The sequence below is a fragment of the Loxodonta africana genome, chromosome 16, assembly GCF_030014295.1.
Source record: "Loxodonta africana isolate mLoxAfr1 chromosome 16, mLoxAfr1.hap2, whole genome shotgun sequence".
Classification (NCBI taxonomy): domain Eukaryota; kingdom Metazoa; phylum Chordata; class Mammalia; order Proboscidea; family Elephantidae; genus Loxodonta; species Loxodonta africana.
The window spans coordinates 18,045,069-18,065,440 of record NC_087357.1 but is presented as its reverse complement, the minus strand read 5'-3'; the positions used below and the strand labels follow the sequence as shown (position 1 = coordinate 18,065,440).

General features: G+C 39.6%; 1 protein-coding gene across 1 annotated transcript in view; it reads right to left on the bottom strand.

Annotated features, from left to right (window-relative positions):
- Positions 1-20,372, bottom strand: part of SHTN1 (shootin 1) — a 103,844-nt gene that overhangs the window by 77,130 nt on the left and 6,342 nt on the right. Inside the window, exon 2 of the mRNA XM_010588965.3 lies at positions 10,119-10,171. Within this exon, the coding sequence (XP_010587267.1) occupies positions 10,119-10,171 (53 nt within the window). The remainder of the gene's footprint in view (positions 1-10,118; positions 10,172-20,372) is intronic.

The window sequence follows — 20,372 nt, the reverse complement described above, 5'->3', positions numbered from 1 at the left end:
TGCATCCATTTGGATATTCTTAATTTCAAATTTTAGTGGCTTATGGGAATTATAACACCACTAGTGATTGGAGGGAAAGCCTGGTGGTGTAGTGGTTAAGAGTTGCAGCTGCTAACCAAAAGGTCAGCAGTTTCAATCCACCAGGCGCTCCTTGGAAACCCTATGGGGCAGTCCTACTGTGTCCCACAAGGTTGCTATGAGTCGGAATCGGCTTGACAGCAACAGGTTTGGTTTTCTTTGGTTTAGTAATTGGGAAAATCCAAATGAAAACAGTGAGACAGTCTCACCTATCAGACTGGCAAAAAACTGAAAAAATCTGATACCAGGAGTTGAAAACTCTCACATACTGCTAGTGGAAGTCTAAACTGGTAGAACTACTTGGAAAATAAATTTCTATCAAAATAGAAAACCCACAAACCCTATGACTCAGTAATTCTACTCCTAGGTGTATACACTCGGAGAGACTCTCCAGTATTGTAGACAAAATGAACTCAAAAAAAAGGTTCAGCATTTAAAAGAATAAGAAATCATGGTATAGTCATATACTACACTACAGAGCAGTGAAAAGGAATGAACTAAAGCTACGTGTATCAACATAAACCTCAAAAACCATAATGCTGAGTAAAAGAAGTTGTAGAACATATATCAAATGATACCTGAAGCACACAAAAATATTTCATGTGTCTGTTCTGTATTTATGTCTATTTCATGATATGCATGGCATATATGAAAAATAACATCATGAAATACAGGGACACATACAAAATTTATGATCGTCTCTTAGGAAATATGGAAGGAAATGAGACCAGGCATGGGCAACACAGGATCTTATCTGTAGCTTTTGTTTTTTAATTAAAAAAATAACAGCTAATTCTGTGTGGCGAGTACTTGTTTTATTACTCTCTGCCTTTTTCTGTGCTTCTAAATAGTTCATTGTTTTCCCCTTTGGCTTCCAAAAAACCACAGAAACTTTAAAAACCTGATCTCCTTTCATATGGGCAAATCCACTCTGGCAAGTGCACATGAAACAAGTACACACAGTGCTAAAGCAGCAAAGCTGTCCACTGAATCCTGACTCAGACCTCCCACCAAATGGGTCAGGATGGACCAAGGGCCATTTCCTAAAGGAGAAGGTGTACTCTTGCATTAAAGTTTCCTTGTGGGAATCCAAACTCTGAAAAAATAGTCCTGTCTAATACAGTCTCTAGTTCCAATTTACCAGAAAAATTGCATGTAGTGTTTTTTGTTTGTTTGTTTTTTGGTGTTTACATTTCTAAACACTAGCACTCTGGACTCTCAAATAAGCTTTCCCAGACCATTCCTCTCACCCAATTTGACTATACCAGACAGTATAGCACTTAATTTCTATGACAGAGCTGGCCAGCTGTTTCAGGACTATTCCTCTTGTTTTCTAGAACTTGGCCTCTGTTGGTTTTCTACTTCCCCACCCTCCCTGCCAGCCTGCTACCTCACCTAATCAATACACAGTAGATCTAAGGACACAAAAAGGAGCCTAATACATGCCTTCTGACTAGACAAACTCCTGAGTCATGACTGCAAATGAGATATATTTGGTGTTTCACTTTCAAATTAATTTCATGTTTTGTAATCAGGCATTTCTGAAGGTGTAAGATGCCCTATGAAAATCTGTCTTCATCTAAGAGTTGGGAGCATTGCTCCTGATGGAATGCCACTTGTGTCCTTCTCTCTGCTTCTCAAAGTACCACCTGGAGGAATTTGAGGATAATTCAATTCTCACTTATTTCAAATAGCCAGAGTTTTCACTGAGACTTTGCATGATGAGAACATTAAACAGAGATGCCTGGTTTAGGTCGATCTCTATTCGGATCTGAAAAAGGCCACCAGTTGACACACAAGCCACTAACTCTGTCACCATTTGCTGGTTATCGTCAGCTTGTGACAATTTTAGGTAGTCGTAGCCAGTCACCCAGAAGACAGATTTTCTGTCTCTGCCCTCTGCTCATAAGGCCCAGGTAGGCAGGTTTTAGTTCATCACAACAGGCAGGTAACTAGTTTCCACAGCCTAGCTACATACTTTCAGGCTAATGCTGTAGTCATCACCAACAGATTCACAGACCGTCTCCCAAACCCAGCTGTGTTCTACCAGGGGTCTCCATGTTGCTTTGCTTTCTATTTTCTGCAACTGCATTATGACAGAACTGGCAGTCACAGAATTGACCATCTGCTATGGATACTGAAAGGGGTGTGGGCTGGGGGACGGAATCAACACATGCTGCAAACGTGGCTTACTTATTTCAAACCGGAGTTGAACAAAATATGAAGGACGTACATATTTACTAACCAGGATTCCAAATACTCACTTATTTTATTTTTTTAGGTGAACCCAGAAAAATATCTCGTAAGCTCTCTCTCATTCGGTCAGCAGTGAGAAAAAATGTCAGCGAGGGTTCTGGGCCTTTTTGGAAGAATGTCCTATCTTTATGCCCCACAGGAGCCCCTCACCCACCCTCCCCTTTCTCTACCCTGCCCACGCAGCTGCACCATTTGTAGAAACTGCTTCTTTTTGTGTTAGAATTGCTCGTGAGGACCTTGCAATAGCAACAGATGTGCCTGGGTTCACTTCGCTTAATTATGATGCCCAGCGATTCTCTGTGGCTCAAGGCTGGGGTAGAACCCAGCAGCACAAGTGCTGGCTGGTTGAAGCGAGCTGGATAATATTACATCTACTCTAGAGTCTCTGTTTTGGCTCTTTATGAAGTGGTGAATTGACTGGAGGATGGCCTTGCTGGTTTTGAAAGCCCTTAATATTAGAAGCCCTGGCTATTTTCCAGACCTCTTCCTTGAGCTTCATCCAGGCAGGTCCCTGGCTTCTGAAACTAAACCAGCATATCAAAGCACTGGCTGATTGATTTGTGGAGGGAAATCCTTCTACTGTGAATTGATACCTTCCCTCTTCCCCCCTAAAAAATGGGTAGCTCAGTTCTTTTTTCCCCATATATCATCCAACTACAGTTAACACTAAAGTATCTGCTTAGCAGGGCTCAGCAGAAGTACAGGTAACTGATGTAGACACCAAGAAATCTTTGTATTTTGCAGGGTGATCTACTCATGTTTTATATAAAAAAAAAAAAACTAACTTGTGTCTAACTTCCACTAATATGAACATTGATTTTTATCTCTGTGGCACACAGATGCAATGGCAGGTTAATATCCTACTGAAAGGCCAGTTTGGGGCCCAAGAAGCACACATGCACCACGCACACACGCCGCCAAGAGAGAAGACAACCTATCTGCACGCAAGTACCTAATGGGGGCGGAATTACTTCGAAGCAAGTACCTACTGTAATCATTGGTCTTCCTATGCCACAGAACATCTTTTTCTGTCCTTCAAGCAATGAACGAATTATTTATAGAGCACCTAGACCTGCCAGCCACTGTGTGGAATGTAACAGACGATGTGCTCACAAACTTATGATCTACTAAGAAGGAGCAACAATGAAAGAAGCAATTAAAAGGACAGCTGCTATACCAGGAAAAATACCACACTATAGACACATATAGCACAGGCCATACCACTACGTCTGAGGAGGGCACAACCCCACACCACTTTTACTTTTCTCCAAGTACTTTTCATCCCTTTTATGTCTAGTTACAATATTCTAAAAATTTAAACATGTATGGCGTCCGAATTGTGCATATTTACCTGCTTTAGAATCCTTGGTGATGCAATGAGAGAACCATCAAATCATTTTTAATTATGATCGATACTTCTATTTTTCCACCTGGGTTAGTATGGCTGGAACTCAACAGGGCTTTCTGGATTTATACATAAAAAAAAAAATACATACTTACCCTTAAAAAGGAAACCCTGGTTGCGTAGTGGTTAAGTGCTACCCTTAAAAAATACAATAAATTAAATCGTTCCTACTGGGATGGAATTCCTTTCACTCTCTTTCTCTTTTTTGGTGTTCTTTCTTCCAATTCAAAGTTCTTTCCCTTCAATTTTCACAGGCAATAAAGAAGTAGTAGCTGCCCCTTAAAGCTGTCTTGCAGCATTCTCCAAATTCTAGGTATTGTGTGTTAGATGGGAACACATGTCATCAGAACAGAGATTCTTGCTCTTTGTTTCTGGATAGATTGCTGTTAATAAGAGACTCATTTTCACTTTCAAACTGCTAAGTAATTACTTTTTCTCTGGCACAACCACTTGCCACTCTCTGTCTCAAAGAAACGGCATGTATGTGGATGTATTATGCATGAACAGTTAGCATAATGGATGCATATCTTGCTCTTCAAAGTGGCTTCTTTATTAATTTCTTTTAAATAAAATACTTTGGGACCTTCACCTCTGAAAATTACACAAGAGGAAGAAATTTCAACAATAGACAAAATGAACAAGATGCAAACAATATCATATATCTTGCTTCTTGAAACGGAAGTCTTGGAAAGGGTCTGCCTCGTTCCCTTTTCATTCATTGTTCCTGGCAACCTGACGGAGCCTCCTGATTGATGTACTGTTACAGCCGCTCACCCAAATGACTTCTAATCAGCCACTTAAACAATGATGCACTTCAAAACTCGATCTCAGAACATAATATTAAACATAAATACTTATTACTTGAAGGCAGACACTCTTCTATTATACAGATTTCCTTCTGTTTTTAATGCATACGACACACACACACATACACCCTGCCGCTCTGAGAACCGTGAAAGCTATTCCACTCAACATTCAATGAGTCTTTTCCCCCCATACCAGGAAATAAACCCCAAACAATTATGACAAAGGTCCTGGACGAGTCCTAAGAGAATGTGCTCCAATGTAGAGCATATTTGGCCGATTTCAAAATAGACAGTCCTCTACTTTTCCATACCACAGAGATATAGATTCGGAAGGCTTGCTGACTTCAGTGTGATAGAATCTTCCATTTTTTAACATACTGTTGATAATGCCATTTAGCAGCCAGGCAATAAAAAAATAAATGAATAAAATAACAGAAAGTAGAACTCTTTCCATAATCCCCATTTATCCTGGTGTTTAAAAAAGAAAAAAAAAACCTCAAGTATTTACAGTTTAATCCAATGTACACCGGTGACTTTTACTCTAGTCAATATTTTGATAATAAATTTTGGTTTAAAATGCGATACATCCATAAGTAACAAGCAGGTGTTTTTATTAAAAAGAGACCAACCCAAACCAAACCTGTTGCTATCACATCGATTCCAACTCACAGCCACCCTACAGAACAAGGTAGAATCGCCCCATATGCTTTCCAAGGGTGCAATCTTTACGGAAGCACACTGCCACATCTTTCTCCCGCTATTAAGAAGAAGCAAGCAACTAATTCTGCTCGTGAGAGAGTTAGAGAAGACCACGAAAAAAATAAGCGACATTTAAGCCAGGCATTTAAGGTTAAAAAGAGTTTGCCTCACGGAAAGGAGTGGGAACCCTGTCTTTTTGTCCTTTCCCATCCCTCCCCCAGCTCTAGGCACTCACTCGCAATGCGACACAGTCATTGTTAGTCTGTCTGTGTCCCTCCTTAGAGTGGGCTTTCTCCAGGGGAGAATCTTCATATATTTTTCTTTATACTCCTGGTACTCAGAAGGGATTCATGAAAAAAGTTTTCCCTTCAAAATAGCTTTCCTTATAAACTCAAACGGACTCTGACTCCATCCTCAAAGTCACTGATTAAAAACCACAAAATGGTCAACATTCCATTTTTGTTAAAAAGGGAGAACTGCGAAGGAAAAGATCAATTTAAAAAATGGCCCACACTGCACCCCCCAAAAATCTCCTACCTGTCAAACCCTAGAATGCATTTTTTTAATATATATGTATCTCCAAAAAAAACAAACCCGTTGCTGTCAAGTCGATTCTGACTCAAGCAACCCTATAGGTAGATATAGATATATAAGGAGCCCTGGAGGCAGAATAGTTAACTATTCAGTGGCTAACCAAAAAGTTGATGGTTTGAACCCACTAGCAGCTCCACAGAAGAAAGGACCTGGAGATCTGCTCCTATAAAGATTACAGCCTAGGAAACCATATGAGGTAGTTCTACTCTGTCCTATAGGGTTGCTATGAGTTGGAATCAACTTGATGGCACACAACACATACACACACACACATATAAACAATATATATATATGAATTTTTCTGATATAAAATGGACTTTATATTTAAATTTCAGATCTTAAATACAAACCAATGTGGAATAAATATAAATGATTCAGAAAAGTATACCCCTCTTAACCATTGCCGTCAAGTTGGTTCTGACTCACAGCGACTCTATAGGACAGAGTGGAAATGTCCCATAGGGTTTCCAAACTTCAAATCTTTACAGAAGCAGACTGCTGTATCTTTCTCCCAAGCAATAGCTGGTGAGTTTGAACTGCCAACCTTTCGGTTGGCAGCCAATACTTAACCACTGCATCACCAGGGTTCCATAGAAAAGTATAGAGTCTGATAATTCGCTATGAAAAATTCATGAGCTTACAAAAAAGAATTGAAAATAAAGCCAGGGCCTTCGTGGGGAAAAAGAGAGCTGATAAGCTCCCATAAATCCACCTTCTCAAAAAGAACCTTTGTGGTCATAAGACCCATATTTGAACCTACACTCTGCCACTAACTACCTGTACAACCTGGGGAAAGTCATTTAAGCCTTGTGGGCCTGTTTCCTTATCTGCGAAATATGGCTGACACAGGACTGTCTGGGGTATTGGGTGAAGGGGACAACCAACAGCACATGACCCAAAGTCTCTTCTTAATAAACAGCCTCTTACGCAAATGCCTGACCTGAGAAGCAGCAAGCCTACCACTTGTCTCAACAGATGACATTCCAAACATGGCAGAAAACGATCCTACCCAGAAGGATCCATCTACTGCCTTTCCCACTGATAGGGTTCACGGCCTGGCAACAAAGATAGCTAGACTTCATGTGGACGTGTGGAGGGAAGAAATAACTTACAATGTATTTTTCTGCTCCCCCCATTTGTATAAAATTTCCCCACATCAAATTAACTGTGGCAAAAGAAGTCTGTCTTCAGATTTCAGTGGATTCACTGAACTGTCTTGGGACCATGTGGCCAGGATGCCACACACATGTACTGATGGAGACCGGTCACAACTCACCCAGCTAGGCACAAGAAAGCACTTTGTCAGTGAAAACGGTGTCCTCCATTTACCAATGCCAGAACGAAAGCTGCTCTTACTTGCTCTATGCTATATAAAAGGCTCTTATTATGTGCTTCTCTCATTTGTAATACGGTCCCTCTTTTTGGGGAAAAATCTGCAGCAATAAGCCTGTTAGTCTTTTAATGGACGATAAACAGAATGCTGTGAACTTAAAAAAAAATCACTCTACTTGGTTTGACCCAACCACACAGCATTCCATACTGCTTTCATTTCCCATTTCTGTTAATAGTTATTTTAAAAAAATTAGAACAGAGGCAGGTAAACAAGGCATATGATTGTTACAAAAGTATTAGGCCATACTCTATATAGAGAAACATAGAAACAGTTAATGGGGTGAAGTAATTTACAATCTTTCTTTTATCAAATGCATCTTACCTATAATTTCATTTTCAAAACAATGGTTCACTTAAAAAGTCACGACAGAAAGAAGCTCTTAGCTAAATGGCCATCATCACCACCAATAATGGGTATTTACCAAGCACCTACCATGTACGGGACACTGCTAGGTCTACAAGTTAGAATGGATTAAAGAAGGAGAAAAAAAGAGAAAACAAAAAAAAATTTACTCTTTTTCTTAAGTTATTCCTTCTCTTCTACACCCATCTTTCTCCATCATACAAAGATACACTTGTTTGCTTTCCCTCCTCACATCTTCTAGGCTAAGTCAAAGAGTTTTCTGGAATTAACCCCTCCAACTTGCTTTGCTCCTTCCCTCTTAGACTAAGAACTGTCATGGAAGAGACTCAGCTGGCTAATAACTTCTTGGCCTCTTTCTCCTTCTGAGAGCTGGACGATGGAAGAGTATCTTAGGGAAAGAGGCCCAAGCCATCTGGCCTAAGTGTCACCCATCAGTTTTACTTTGAAATTTGGGGGGCATTAAGGTCCCAGGATCCAACCACAACCTCCCAACCTGTTTACATGCTCAGGATGTATGTGATTTTTGGTGGTTATGGAGTTAGAAATGCCAAATTATTTTCTATGAAATTCTAGATGCACGCATCAAGCACCTTCTACCATGGATATTCCCATCACTCCTACCTACCATTCCCTGGATTGCCTGATGAAGGGAAGAGGGGACACTTAAGATTTCACAGAACACCAAGGATTTATTCACAACAGAGCAAAGGAGCCTTACGAACTATATGAAAACCAGTGATCTAAAAATCCATTATACTCTGCTTTGAACTAGAAAAGTTACCACAAGTATCACCAGCCATAACACAGCCATCTAAGTGTCAAATTAACATAAGTGAAAAAGTAGAACATGGTTCTTAAGAGCCAAATAAATACAACAAATATGCCACGAGTTTTACAAATATTTAGCTCACTGGCAATTTTCATTACAGCTCTTCCTCTGAAATTTTAAAGATGAAGCTTTATCATTTACAGCAGTGATGAGGGTCATCTTCTTTAATAACCACTAGCAGCCCTGGTGGCACAGGGGTTAAGCACTTGGCTGTTAACCAAAAGGCCAGCAGTTCGAACCTGGCAGCGGCTCCACAGGAGAAAGAGGTGGCAGACTGCTTCTGTAAAGATTTAAGCTTTGGAAACCCTGTGGGGCAGCTCTACACTGTCCTAGAGGGTTGTTATGAGTTGGAATCAACACGATGGTAGCAGGTTTGATTTTGTGGTTTAAGGCCCTGTCTTACTAGTTTTTCATCATGGATGTTATATTTTGAAATATTTGGTCTATCAAAAAATTTTTAAAATTGTGGAGTTAATATAAATTGATCTTTTTTACATCTAAAAACAATAATCCTGTTCTTTGCTTCCTATTCAATCCCTCTACTTTTTTCCAAGAAAGAAACCTTGGTGGCTCAATGGTTAGGTGCTCAGCTGCTAATCAAAATGTTGGGGGTTTGAACCCACCCAGCAGCTCCACAGAAGAGAGACCTGGTAGATCTGCTCCTATAGCGATCACAGCGCAGTGAACCCTACTGGCAGTTCTACTATCACATACCATCACTGTGAGTCAAAACTGACTCAACAGCACCTAACGGTATTTTTTTCCATCTTGAAAAACTAAACCAGTTGCCGTTGAGTCAATTCTGACTCATGGCGACACCATGCGTTTCAGAGTAAAACTGTGTTCCGTAGGGTTTTCAATGGCTATGATCCTTCAGAAGTAGGTCACCAGGCCTTCCTTCCAAGGCACCTTTGGGTGGATTTGAATCACCAACCTTTCAGTTAGTAGCCAAGTGCTTAACTATTTGCACCACCCAGGGACTCCTTTTTCCAACTTAGTATGTCTATAATTATAGCCCTTCCATTTGTCCCCTTCCTAAATTTGCAGGTGGTTTAAAAAAAAAAAAAATACACACACACACATATAAACACACAAATAAATGTTTGCAAAGCTTAAATGAACATTTTCTGAGACAAAAAGATACAATTTTTAAAGGTAAGTAGAATTCAATTATTTAGCAGCTAAAAAACAAAAGTGCCAGAGCCCCTGAAAATATTAACTTCCAGTCTTTTTTCAACTTTCAGTATATTACTCATATAGATAGATGAAGCAAACACACAAAAGATTTATGGAAGCATCCAGGCTAAACACCAATGACTAAACACAGAAAGCTCTCTAGAATCCAAAATGTTTAAGTCCTAAGGCTAAATGTCTCAGGCCTTCAATTCTATCCCCAGAATACCAAATCTGACTGTTAGGAAAAAAGTACAATTCTTGGGGGCTTGAGTTGCTTGGCCTGGTGCCTTGCTGCATTTAGCCATGGAGTTAATCCCTCAGAGCTGTGCCCACTGTGGCATGCCTCCTATTCTTTACCATCTGGAACCTGGAGTTGATATTAGCTTGAACCACACAGGCAAGAAAAAAGGGGGAAAAAAACCCTCACTTACGTTTCACTGAAATTAGTAGCAGAACAATGCACTATGCAGGCTAAGCTTTTACACATGTAATAAATTTAAAAAAGGGTAAAGTACAAACCTTCTCCTTTGTTTTCTGGTTCTCTGCTCTAAGGTCTTCATATTCGCCTATTGCTAAAAGAAAAAGGGAGAGCAACATTAAACACTATCGAAAGTTTACTGTAGGAAAACCTGGGAACCCAACCAACCCCTACTGTCCACTGACTAGACAGGAGAAGAGGCCACAGGGGAAGGGCTTCTGCTTTTGAGAGTGAGGAGAGAAAGAAATCACAGCAGTTGTGGGCCCACTAAGCTGAATTCCGGTTCTTCCTAGGTCATTAGGGAGACCTAGGACTCATGAGGAAACCCTGGTGGTGTAGTGGGTAAATGCTATGGCCGCTAACCAAAAGGTCAGCAGTTCAAATCTGCCAGGCGCTCCTTGGAAACTCTATGGGGCAGGCTCATGATAAGTCATCTATGACATGTTGCTTCTCCCCTTTGATGGTCAGCACTTGGGTCTCTGAAAGGAGGCAGGTGAGTGTTCCCGGAAGTTTCTTCTACCACTATTGACCTGTGGTGCTACAGTCAAAGGTTTACTTGAAAACCAGCCTTCAGAAAATAAAGTAGGCTCACACATCCATCTCACCCTTACACATTTGCTTTTTGCGCAGAGGAACAAGTTTACGCTCTGGGTATTCAGCTCAGAAAAACTATTTTCAGGCACTTCAAGATCATCAATCACCGAGCCATGGCCAGTTACCCACCAGACTCATTCTACCAAGTTGGGTAAGTGCATGAATTGTTTTGGAAATATTTTCAACTATGTGGGGGAAAAAAGTAAAAAAAAACAGCAGTTTGTACTTAAAAATCTCTATTACAAGAAAAGTAACCAAACCCCCCCGCCCCCATGTGTCTCCGAGCTAAAGCACCATTTTTAGATCTTCTCAAAGTTGAGAAGGGGAACTTTTCCGTAAATTAGATGGGAAGGAAGAGACCCACCCAGGGTTACCCATGGAGCAGACCAGCAGAGGTAAGCCTAGCAGGACTGCTGCCCACCCCCTGGAACAGCACCTGGACTGGCGATGAGAGCCAATGACTCGTCACGTTGGATTTTCATACTTTTATTTATTTATTTAAATGTGGGTGGGATTCACTCACAAAAAGCTCAGATTCTAAAAAAGAATAACAGTGCTTCCTCTTCCTATAATAAACTGAAAATAGAAATAAAAAATCTGAAACCAGTAGCCATATATATATATATATTCTAGAAATACATGATTCTAATCACTGAAATAGAGAACATCCCAGAACCAGACAATTAACATCGTAAAGTACATGTCTGGTTTCCTCCAATACTGATTCAAAGCATTCAGAATAGCTACTGTGATGGTTGGACCAAAATCTCAAAATTTAGTTCAAATTAACAAATATTTATGGAATTCTACCACCAGTGCCCAGAAGTTTTGTTAGCACCCCATGACCATTTAAATAAGAATTAATGGATCATTTTTATTGAAGCCACACCCCAAAGGAATCCTTTAAAATCAGACAGCTCATAAAATAGCTGAGTGTATACATATAAAGATACAGCCCTTTTGAAAATAATTGAACCTTCAATGAAAAAGATTTGATTGACAACACATAAAGCCCTCTGTACACCAGCTCCTCACCAGCCCACCCCTCAAACCCCATCCCAATCACTGAGTAAGCCAGATTGTCTTTGGCTCAGGAAAAAAAAAAAAAAATCACAACAATTTCCCCCTCCCCCTTTTTAACAGAAAGAAACAAGAAGAGATCCTAAAAATACACACTGACACCATTTGAGCAATAGTTCCAAATCTTATTACGATATTTGATGTTTCAAAACATAAATACATAAATGTTTTACTGAAAGACAACAATAAGTTGAGTGATTTAACACTCTCTTCTTGGTGACCTACTTTACAGAGAACAAAAAACAAACAATAAAGGCTTATAAAACTATGATGTCATATTGACATTAAGATTTTTTTTTCCATTTAAAATATCAGGTAACAGCTTTGAAGGCTTTTTTTTTTTTTTTTTAACACAAATACTATTCTTCCATTATATTGCCAATAGAATCCAGATGAAACATTGTAGACTCCCGTTGACTGGGGTCTTTATGAAGAGCATTAACTAAGAACGCTACACCTTTCATATCTTAATGGAATCCACAGAAAATAAGCTTTCCTGTGACTATATGCAACCTAAAGTAAATAAATAAAGCCCCAGCAGCCCCCAGTACAGGGAAATGAGAGAGAAGTATGGGAAGAATTCAACCTCTTGGTAGCCAGATGGGGCTATTTAGGGGTGGGGCATAAAAGGGAAGAAAGGGGCTGGAAGGTTTACTTAGATTTTTAGTTCTTTGAAATTAAAAAGCCAAGCTCATTGCCCTAAATAACATTAATTTAAAAAATATATATATCATAGCAAATACATATATAGCCCCATCCTCACTAAAATTGGCAAAAAACTGATGTGGCCTTTTTATTTAGCTACTTTTTTTTTTTTTTGGCAATGCTAAAGGGTCACAGAGAAAGAATTCTTACTGCTTCAGAACTGGCTTACAGTTTAAAAAAAAAAAAGTGAACTTGCACAGCTCAAATGATTTGATAAGAGAGATCTCCCAAGCCCTAAAGTAACCAATGCAAAAGAAAAGATGAATTTAGCCAATTCGCTCCCACATGAAAGATATCCACGCATTGAGAAGACTTCATCTCTCAGGTCTACAAGTACAGGATATTTCCCTGCACTGTCAGGCCACATGGCACAGTAATTAAAAAGTGCACCAAAGAATGGTTAAAGAGCTATGGCTGCAAACCAAAAGGCTGGCAGTTCAAATCCATCAGCTGCTCCTTGGAAGCCCTATCGGGCAGTTCTACCCTGTCCTACAGGGTCACTATGAGTTGGAATCGGCTCAACAGCAACGGGTACTAGCAGTAGTAAGCCCAGTCATGGCACTTACTGGCTGGGGGCTTTGGGCAAGTTAGTTAATCTCTCAATTTTTGCATCTGGAAAATAGGAATAATAATTATACAGCCCTCAAAGTGTTGTCATTAGGAGTAAATGAGTTAATATGTGTAACAGTGCTTAGGCATGTAAGGGTTCAAAAGATGTTAGCCGTGGCTATCATTACTGATGCAGCAAGGTACATCAAATCTTGTGCACATGACAAAATAGCTTAGGCTGCTCTCTAATGCCCTCAGTCTCAAGCTTACTTTTGTTCCACAAGGTCCGAAAGATGGCAGACAGGAAAATCTGAAACCCTAGGTACTGCTATCCTCCGCCAAATAAATGAAGGGATGAAGTGGATAGAGACCGACTGGAAACAGTTAAAAATTCAGTTCCTCAGTCACACTGTCTTACTACAAGTGCTCAGTAGTGGCTAGTGGCTACCATACTGGACAACAGATATAGAACATTTCCATCAAAGCAGCAAGTTCTATCGGACAGTGCTGTTCTAGATGGTTCTGTCCAGATGCCCTGCAGTATGGCAGAAATTGAACTCATCAACTCCACTTTCACCCAAACCTCCTACTTCCTGCCTGGAAGATCTCCTTTCACTGGTGTCATCATCTACCCATGCCCCAAGCTAGTATACTCGGGATCACCCTGGGTTCCAGCTTTCCCCCTCCTCCAAAGGATTAAACTGCTCAGACCACTTAAAAATATCTTTCCAATCTGTTCTTCTGCAGCCAGTATCTCTGCCCAAATTCAGACCCTTGACAACAGCAAAACCCTCTATCTACCCTCTAGCCTCCCCTACCCCAATCTGTTTCTTTACATGGTAGTTAGTTAGCTTAAAAACCTTGCTTAAAAAACCTTCAATGACCTCAGCTTCACAACCTGGAAACATAATCTACCCATCCCTCCCCCTTCTAGACTCAGAGAATACAATTCACCCCATTATGCCCAAGTCCCATTGTTTCCCTGAACCCTCCAAGATCTTTCATACCTAAATCCATTTGCAAACAATTCTCTCTCTGCCTACAAGGACTTACTGCATAATATTCCCTACCTCATCCTTCTTCATATTAAAATATGCAGGAAGCATCAAAAGAAGATGGAAGGAAAACACAGAGTCACTATATCAAAAAGAATCGGTTGACATTCAACCATTTCAGGAGGCAACATATGATCAGGAACCTATGGTACTAAAGGAAGAAGTCCAAGCTGCACTGAAGGCATTGGCAAATAGCAAGGTTCCGGGAATTGATGGAATACCAATTGAGCTATGTCAACAAAAGGATGCAACGCTGGAAGTGCTCACTCATCTATGCCAAGAAATATGGAAGACAACTACATGGCCAACTGACTGGAAGAGATCCATATTTATGCCTATTCCCAAGAAAGGTGATCCCACTGAATGTGGAAATTATCAAACAATATAGTTAATATCACATGCAACCAAAATTTTGCTGGAGGTCATTCAAAAGTGGCTGCAGCAGTATATCAACAGGAAGCTGCCAGAAATTCAAGCCACATTTAGAAGAGGACGTGCAACCAGGGATATCACTGCTGATGACACAACGTTGCTTGCTAAAAGCAAAGAGGACTTGAAGCACATACTGATGAAGATCAAAGACCACAGCCTTCAGTATGGATTACACCTCAACATAAAGAAAACAAAAATCCTCACAACTGGATCAATAAGCAACATCATGATAAACAAAGACTGATGTTGTCAAGGATTTCATTTTACTTGGATCCACAATGAATAGCCATGGAAGCAGTAGTCAAGAAATCAAAAGACCCATTTCATTTGGGCAAATCTGCTGCAAAAGACCTCTTTAAAGTGTCGAAAAGCAAAGATGTCACCCTGAGGACTAAGGTGTGCCTGACCCAAGCCATGGTGTTTTCAACCACATCATATGCAAGCAAAAGCTGGACAATGAATAAGGGACACCAAGGAAGAACTGACGATTTTTAAGTGTGGTGTTGGCGAAGAATACTGAATACACCATGGACTGCCAAAAGAACGAACAAATCTGTCTTGGAAGAAGTACAAACAGAATGCTCCTTAGAAGTAAGGATGGTGAGACTACGTCTCACATACTTTGGACAAATTATCAGGAGGGATCAGTCCCTGGAAAAGAACATTGTGCTTGATAAAGTAGAGGGTCAGCAAAAAAGAAGAAGACCTTCAATGAGATGGACTGACACAGTGGGTGCAATGATGGGCTCAAGCATGGCAACAATTGTGAGGATGGTGCAGGACTGGGCAGTGTTTCATTCTGTTGTGCATAGGGTCGCTATGAGTCGGAACCAACTCGACAGCACTCAACAACAACAACATTCTCCTTCATTGCAATTTAATTGTCAACTCTTTCAAGAAGTTTTCCCCCATACACTGCAGACAAAGTCGGCAATTAAGTTTCTAAGCTACCACCTGGGTACACTGCTCATATATTTTTATTAGAGCATCTACACGTAGCATTATAAATTATCTACACCTAAGTCTGTTTTCTTGGCTTCTCTCCCACTGAATTCACTGCTATATGCCTTACGCCCAGCAGAATACCAAGCACAGTCGGTGCATGTGTTGAGTAAGGGAATGGATCAAATTGTTCTCTGAGGTAGAGCAATTAAGCCAAATATTAACATCCCCATTTTACAAATGAAGACACAAATGCATTGTTGTTGCTATTAGGTGTCACTGAGTAGATTTCGACTTGTAAAGACCCCACATAACAGAGGAGAACTGCCCCATAGGATCTTCTAGTCCATAATCTTTACAAGAGAAGATCTCCAGGCCTTTCTCCTGTGGAGTCCCTGGGTGAGTTTGAACAGCCAACCTTTAGGTTAGCAGCCGAGCACTTAACCATTGTGCCACCAGGAGGTCCAATCTTACAGGCAGAAATGGTGATGGTAGAACTAGTCTATTGATTCCCAAAGTCATTCATCCAAAAAATATTACTGAGCACCTACTATGTGAGCAATCTGTTAAAGCACCTGACCTGGGCAAGGACTCTATCTTCACTTATCTATCCAAGACGCCCAGATGGATCTGGGACAATGCCAGACAACAAAGCAGGCACTTGATAAACATGTGTTAAATTAAGGAAGAACAAAGCTAGGTCTTCACATAAGCAAATCATCCAAGACAACAAACCACCTTCCCCACATTAAAGGAGTCTCTTACATGGTGTTACTCAGGATACTTAATAAAAATGAAGCTTTAAATAGCCATCAAATGTAACCAGAAACACAGTGCCTCATGAGAGCTTCTAATGTAGCTTCTCACCCACTGAGTCTGCATCTTTGAGACTCATGGAGCCTTTAAACACCTCTTATTAATGGAGAATGAGGACATCAGTCATAAAAGATAGTGTTCCATTAGGACATTATTCCCTTCAGCACACGTTCCAATGGGTCCCGCTCTTAAAGCCAGAAGTAAAAAGAGGAAAGTCATTCATACTTCACTTGTTAATTAATTAAACCATTAGAGAAACCAGGGAAAACACTGCTGAACAAAAAACAAAGGTGACAGAATTCACATCTGAAAAGAAATTATGGCAAACCTGAAATTCACTCATTATTTGTTAGCAAACACTGTCCAGTATTAATGAATTAATGATGTTTTAAAAGTACTCTCAAACTACATTAATGACTTCAATGTAGCCAACAGGAGAGCAAAGAAACTGAGTGACTTTAAAATGCGAATATAACAGAATCATAACCTGACTTGTACCACAGAGGACTTGAGACTGAATCAAGTAACTAAAAAATCCTGACCTATTACTGTTCATGCTACTGAACAAAAGTTTAAGAACTGGTGTTTTGATGTTTAAAAAATGTTTAGCCAGCATGGGAAGCAGAGAAAGGTTAAAATTTTGTTTCTACTACATTTTAAAGCAAAGCTTGATGGTGTAACAACTTTATAGAATAAAATCTATAACACAACTAAGTTTAACATACACATACCCTTTAGACCCAACCACCCCAATTTTGACAATTTCTCCTACGGATATGTGTGTCCAAGCAATATTATTTTTAGTAAACTTTAATTTTAAAAGAGTCTAGATTTTATAGCACAATTGCAAAGATAGTAATTTCCCATATACCTCATATCCGGTTTCCCCATTAGCATCTTACATTAGTATGATACATCTGTTATAATCAATGAGCCAATACTGATGCGTTCTTACTAATTAAAGTCCATGCTTCATTCAGATTTCCTTAATTTTTACCTAGTGTCTATTTTTCTGTTACAGGATCCCATCCAAGACGCCACATTACGTTTGGTAAATATCTTTCCTTAGGCATCCCTTAGCTGTGACATTTTCTCAGTTTCCTTGTTCCTGATGACCTTGATAGTTTCAAGGAATATCAATTAAGTATTTTGTAGAATAAGGAGCCCTGGTGGTGTGGTGGTTAAGTAATCGGCTGCTAACTGAAAGGTCGTCAGTTCAAACCCACCAGCCGTTCCATGTGAGAAAGATTACACCCTTGGAAATCACATGGGACAGTTCTACTCTGTCCTGTTGGGTCGCTGTGAGTCGGAACTGACTCTATGGCAATGGGTTATTCGGTAGAATATCCCTCAATTGAGACTTATCTGATTTTTTTTTTTTTTTTTATGACTAGACTGAGGTGATAGACTTTGGGGAGGAAGGCCACAGAGCTAAAGTGCCATTTTCATCACCTCATATCAAGGGTATACACTATGAATATGAGTCATCACTATTAATATTGACCTTGATCACCTGGCTGAGGTAGCATTTGTTAAAAAGCTTTCTCATTTGTAAAGTTATTCTTTCCCCCTCATTCCATACTGTACTCTTTGAAAGGAAGTCACTATACACGGTCCACACTTTAGGACTAGGAAATTATGCCTCACCTCCTTGAGCGCAGAATAGCCACAAAAACTATTTGGAATTTTTTTGTGACAATTTCTCTTCTCCACATATATTTATTATATCGGTATATACTCAGAAATAATTATTTTATAATTTGGATTATAATCCAATACTACTTTAATTTGCTGTTAAAATGGATTCGGCTTTGGCCATTGGCTCCTGTGTCCCTTTGACATACTCCCATCACTGTGGGTTTGTTCATTTGTTTATTTGAGTACTTCCTTACTTTCTGGCACTACAAGATGCTCCATGTTCATCTCGTGTATTTCCTGCCCCAGTCCTAGAATTGGCCATTTTTCCAAGGAGCCCTGGTTCCTCTTATTGGAGAATGGTACATAGAAACCAAGATCTGGTACTAGGTGTGCTCATTGCTATTGGTGAGACTACACCCTCTCAGCTGACAGAGCAAGGAAATATATGTGTGCATACTAACCAGTATATACACACTTATCTATAAATATTTCTGTATGTCACCATCTGTATCTATGCCAAATATGAATTCACACTAATGTTTCCAACTGCAATCCATTACCAGCAGCATTGTTTTTAGTAAAAACAACAACAAAAAGAGAAACAGAAATGTTTACCCAGAGGATATTAAATATATTGTTGTCGGTCTGTACGATGGAATGCTGTACAATTAATTTTAATGATTTAGCTCGTATGAAAAATTCTACAATATATATTAAGTGAAAAAATATATATGCACATACAAACACAATTTCTGGAAGGAGATACAACAAAAGGTTAACAATGAAAAATTCTGTGGAGTGCATATGGGGTTAGAGCATACATTGTCAAGAATGATATCCCCTCAGAGGAGAAAAAAAAAAAAAACTTAGATGTTACAATGGTTTCTGGTCCTCCAAAAGGCCACAGTACATAAACAGATATATAGTATATCTCTGGTATTAAAATTCCATGTAGGGGGGTGATTAGGGAAAAAAATGCCTGTTATGGATTGAGTCGTATCACCCAAAAATGTGTTGTCAACTTGGCTAGGCCATGATTCCCAGTATTGTGCGACTGTCCACTATTTTGTCATCTGATGTGATTTTCCTATGTGTTGTAAATCCTACCTTTCTGATATTAATGAAGCAGGATTAGAGGCAATTCTGTTAATGAGGCAGGGCTCAATCTACAAGATTTGACTGTATTTTGAGTCGATTTCTTTTGATATAAAAGAGAGAAGCAAGCAGAGAGACAGGAGGATCTCATCACCCTATGCTGAGAAATTCTTAGACCAGAGGAAGATTGATGACAATCTTCCTGGCTGGCGCCCTGAATCCAGACATCTAGCCTCCTAGACTGTGAGAGAATAAATTTCTCTTCATTAAAGCCATTCACTTGTGGTATTTCTGTTATAGCAGCACTAGGTAACTAAGACAATGCCTAAAAATGTTCCTTGGAGGTGATAATGAAATAAAATTTGAGAAACACTGGGTTAGAGGGAATGAGTACTTGTACTTTTCACTTTATATATTTGTATTTTTAAATATGAGTATGTGTTTATTACAAAATTAAATTTATTTAAAGTAAATATAAGATTCGTCTACTTATTAGAAGTGTTAAGGAAATAGTGAAATTCTGCCTGGAAGACAAAATTCTTCAGCTCATGCTGAGTGTCCATCTTCCAGAGGCTGCCCAACTGGTATCTTCACCTTAAGGGGGAAACCGTGCTGTTAACAAGTACGCTGATGATTTAGATGGGGCTGGTCCTGGACCACACTTTGAAAAATACTGGTATGAAACCAGGTTAGTACTTAAAACCTACAGCAACTATTTAGTTCCAAACTGCTCTCTACTGACCGATTTTGTATGGATCTAAGATGGACAATGCTTCAGCTCTTCCAGACTGATATGGTCCTTGTGGTGGGCAACAGCTGCAGCCTCTTTTGTCAAAATAATGTTCTGGCAAAAAATAAACAAAAACTAATCTTCTAGCTACTTTCTAGCCCAGAAGGCAAAGGAACACTGGAAGTATCTTTCAAATATTAACTCAGCTCTAAGAATGAGCTTACTAAATTTCCATCATACCCTTAAGTACCATCTCAATAATCTTGGGGAAAATGATACAAATTCTGAAGATGAAAGGAGGTTAACTTGCTTTAAAACCAATTATCTTACCATAGGAAATTCACTTTAGATAGTGTTAGCCCAAGAATAGCCCATAATTTTCTGTTTTTTTTGGTTTTTTTTTTCCTCCCCTTTGGTCATATGAAGAGCATCCTCATTAAGCAGCAATCTCTCTCTTCAAAACTCCATCAGTCATCTACCTTGAGACCAGAAGAACAAGATGGTGCCCAGCTACAACTACCGACTGTTCTAATCAGGGCCACAACAGACAAATTATGATAGAATGGGAGAAAAATGTGGAATAGAACCTCAAATTCCTAACAAAATAAAACCAGACCTACCGGTCTGGTTAGGACTGGAGGACGACTGCCCAGAAATAC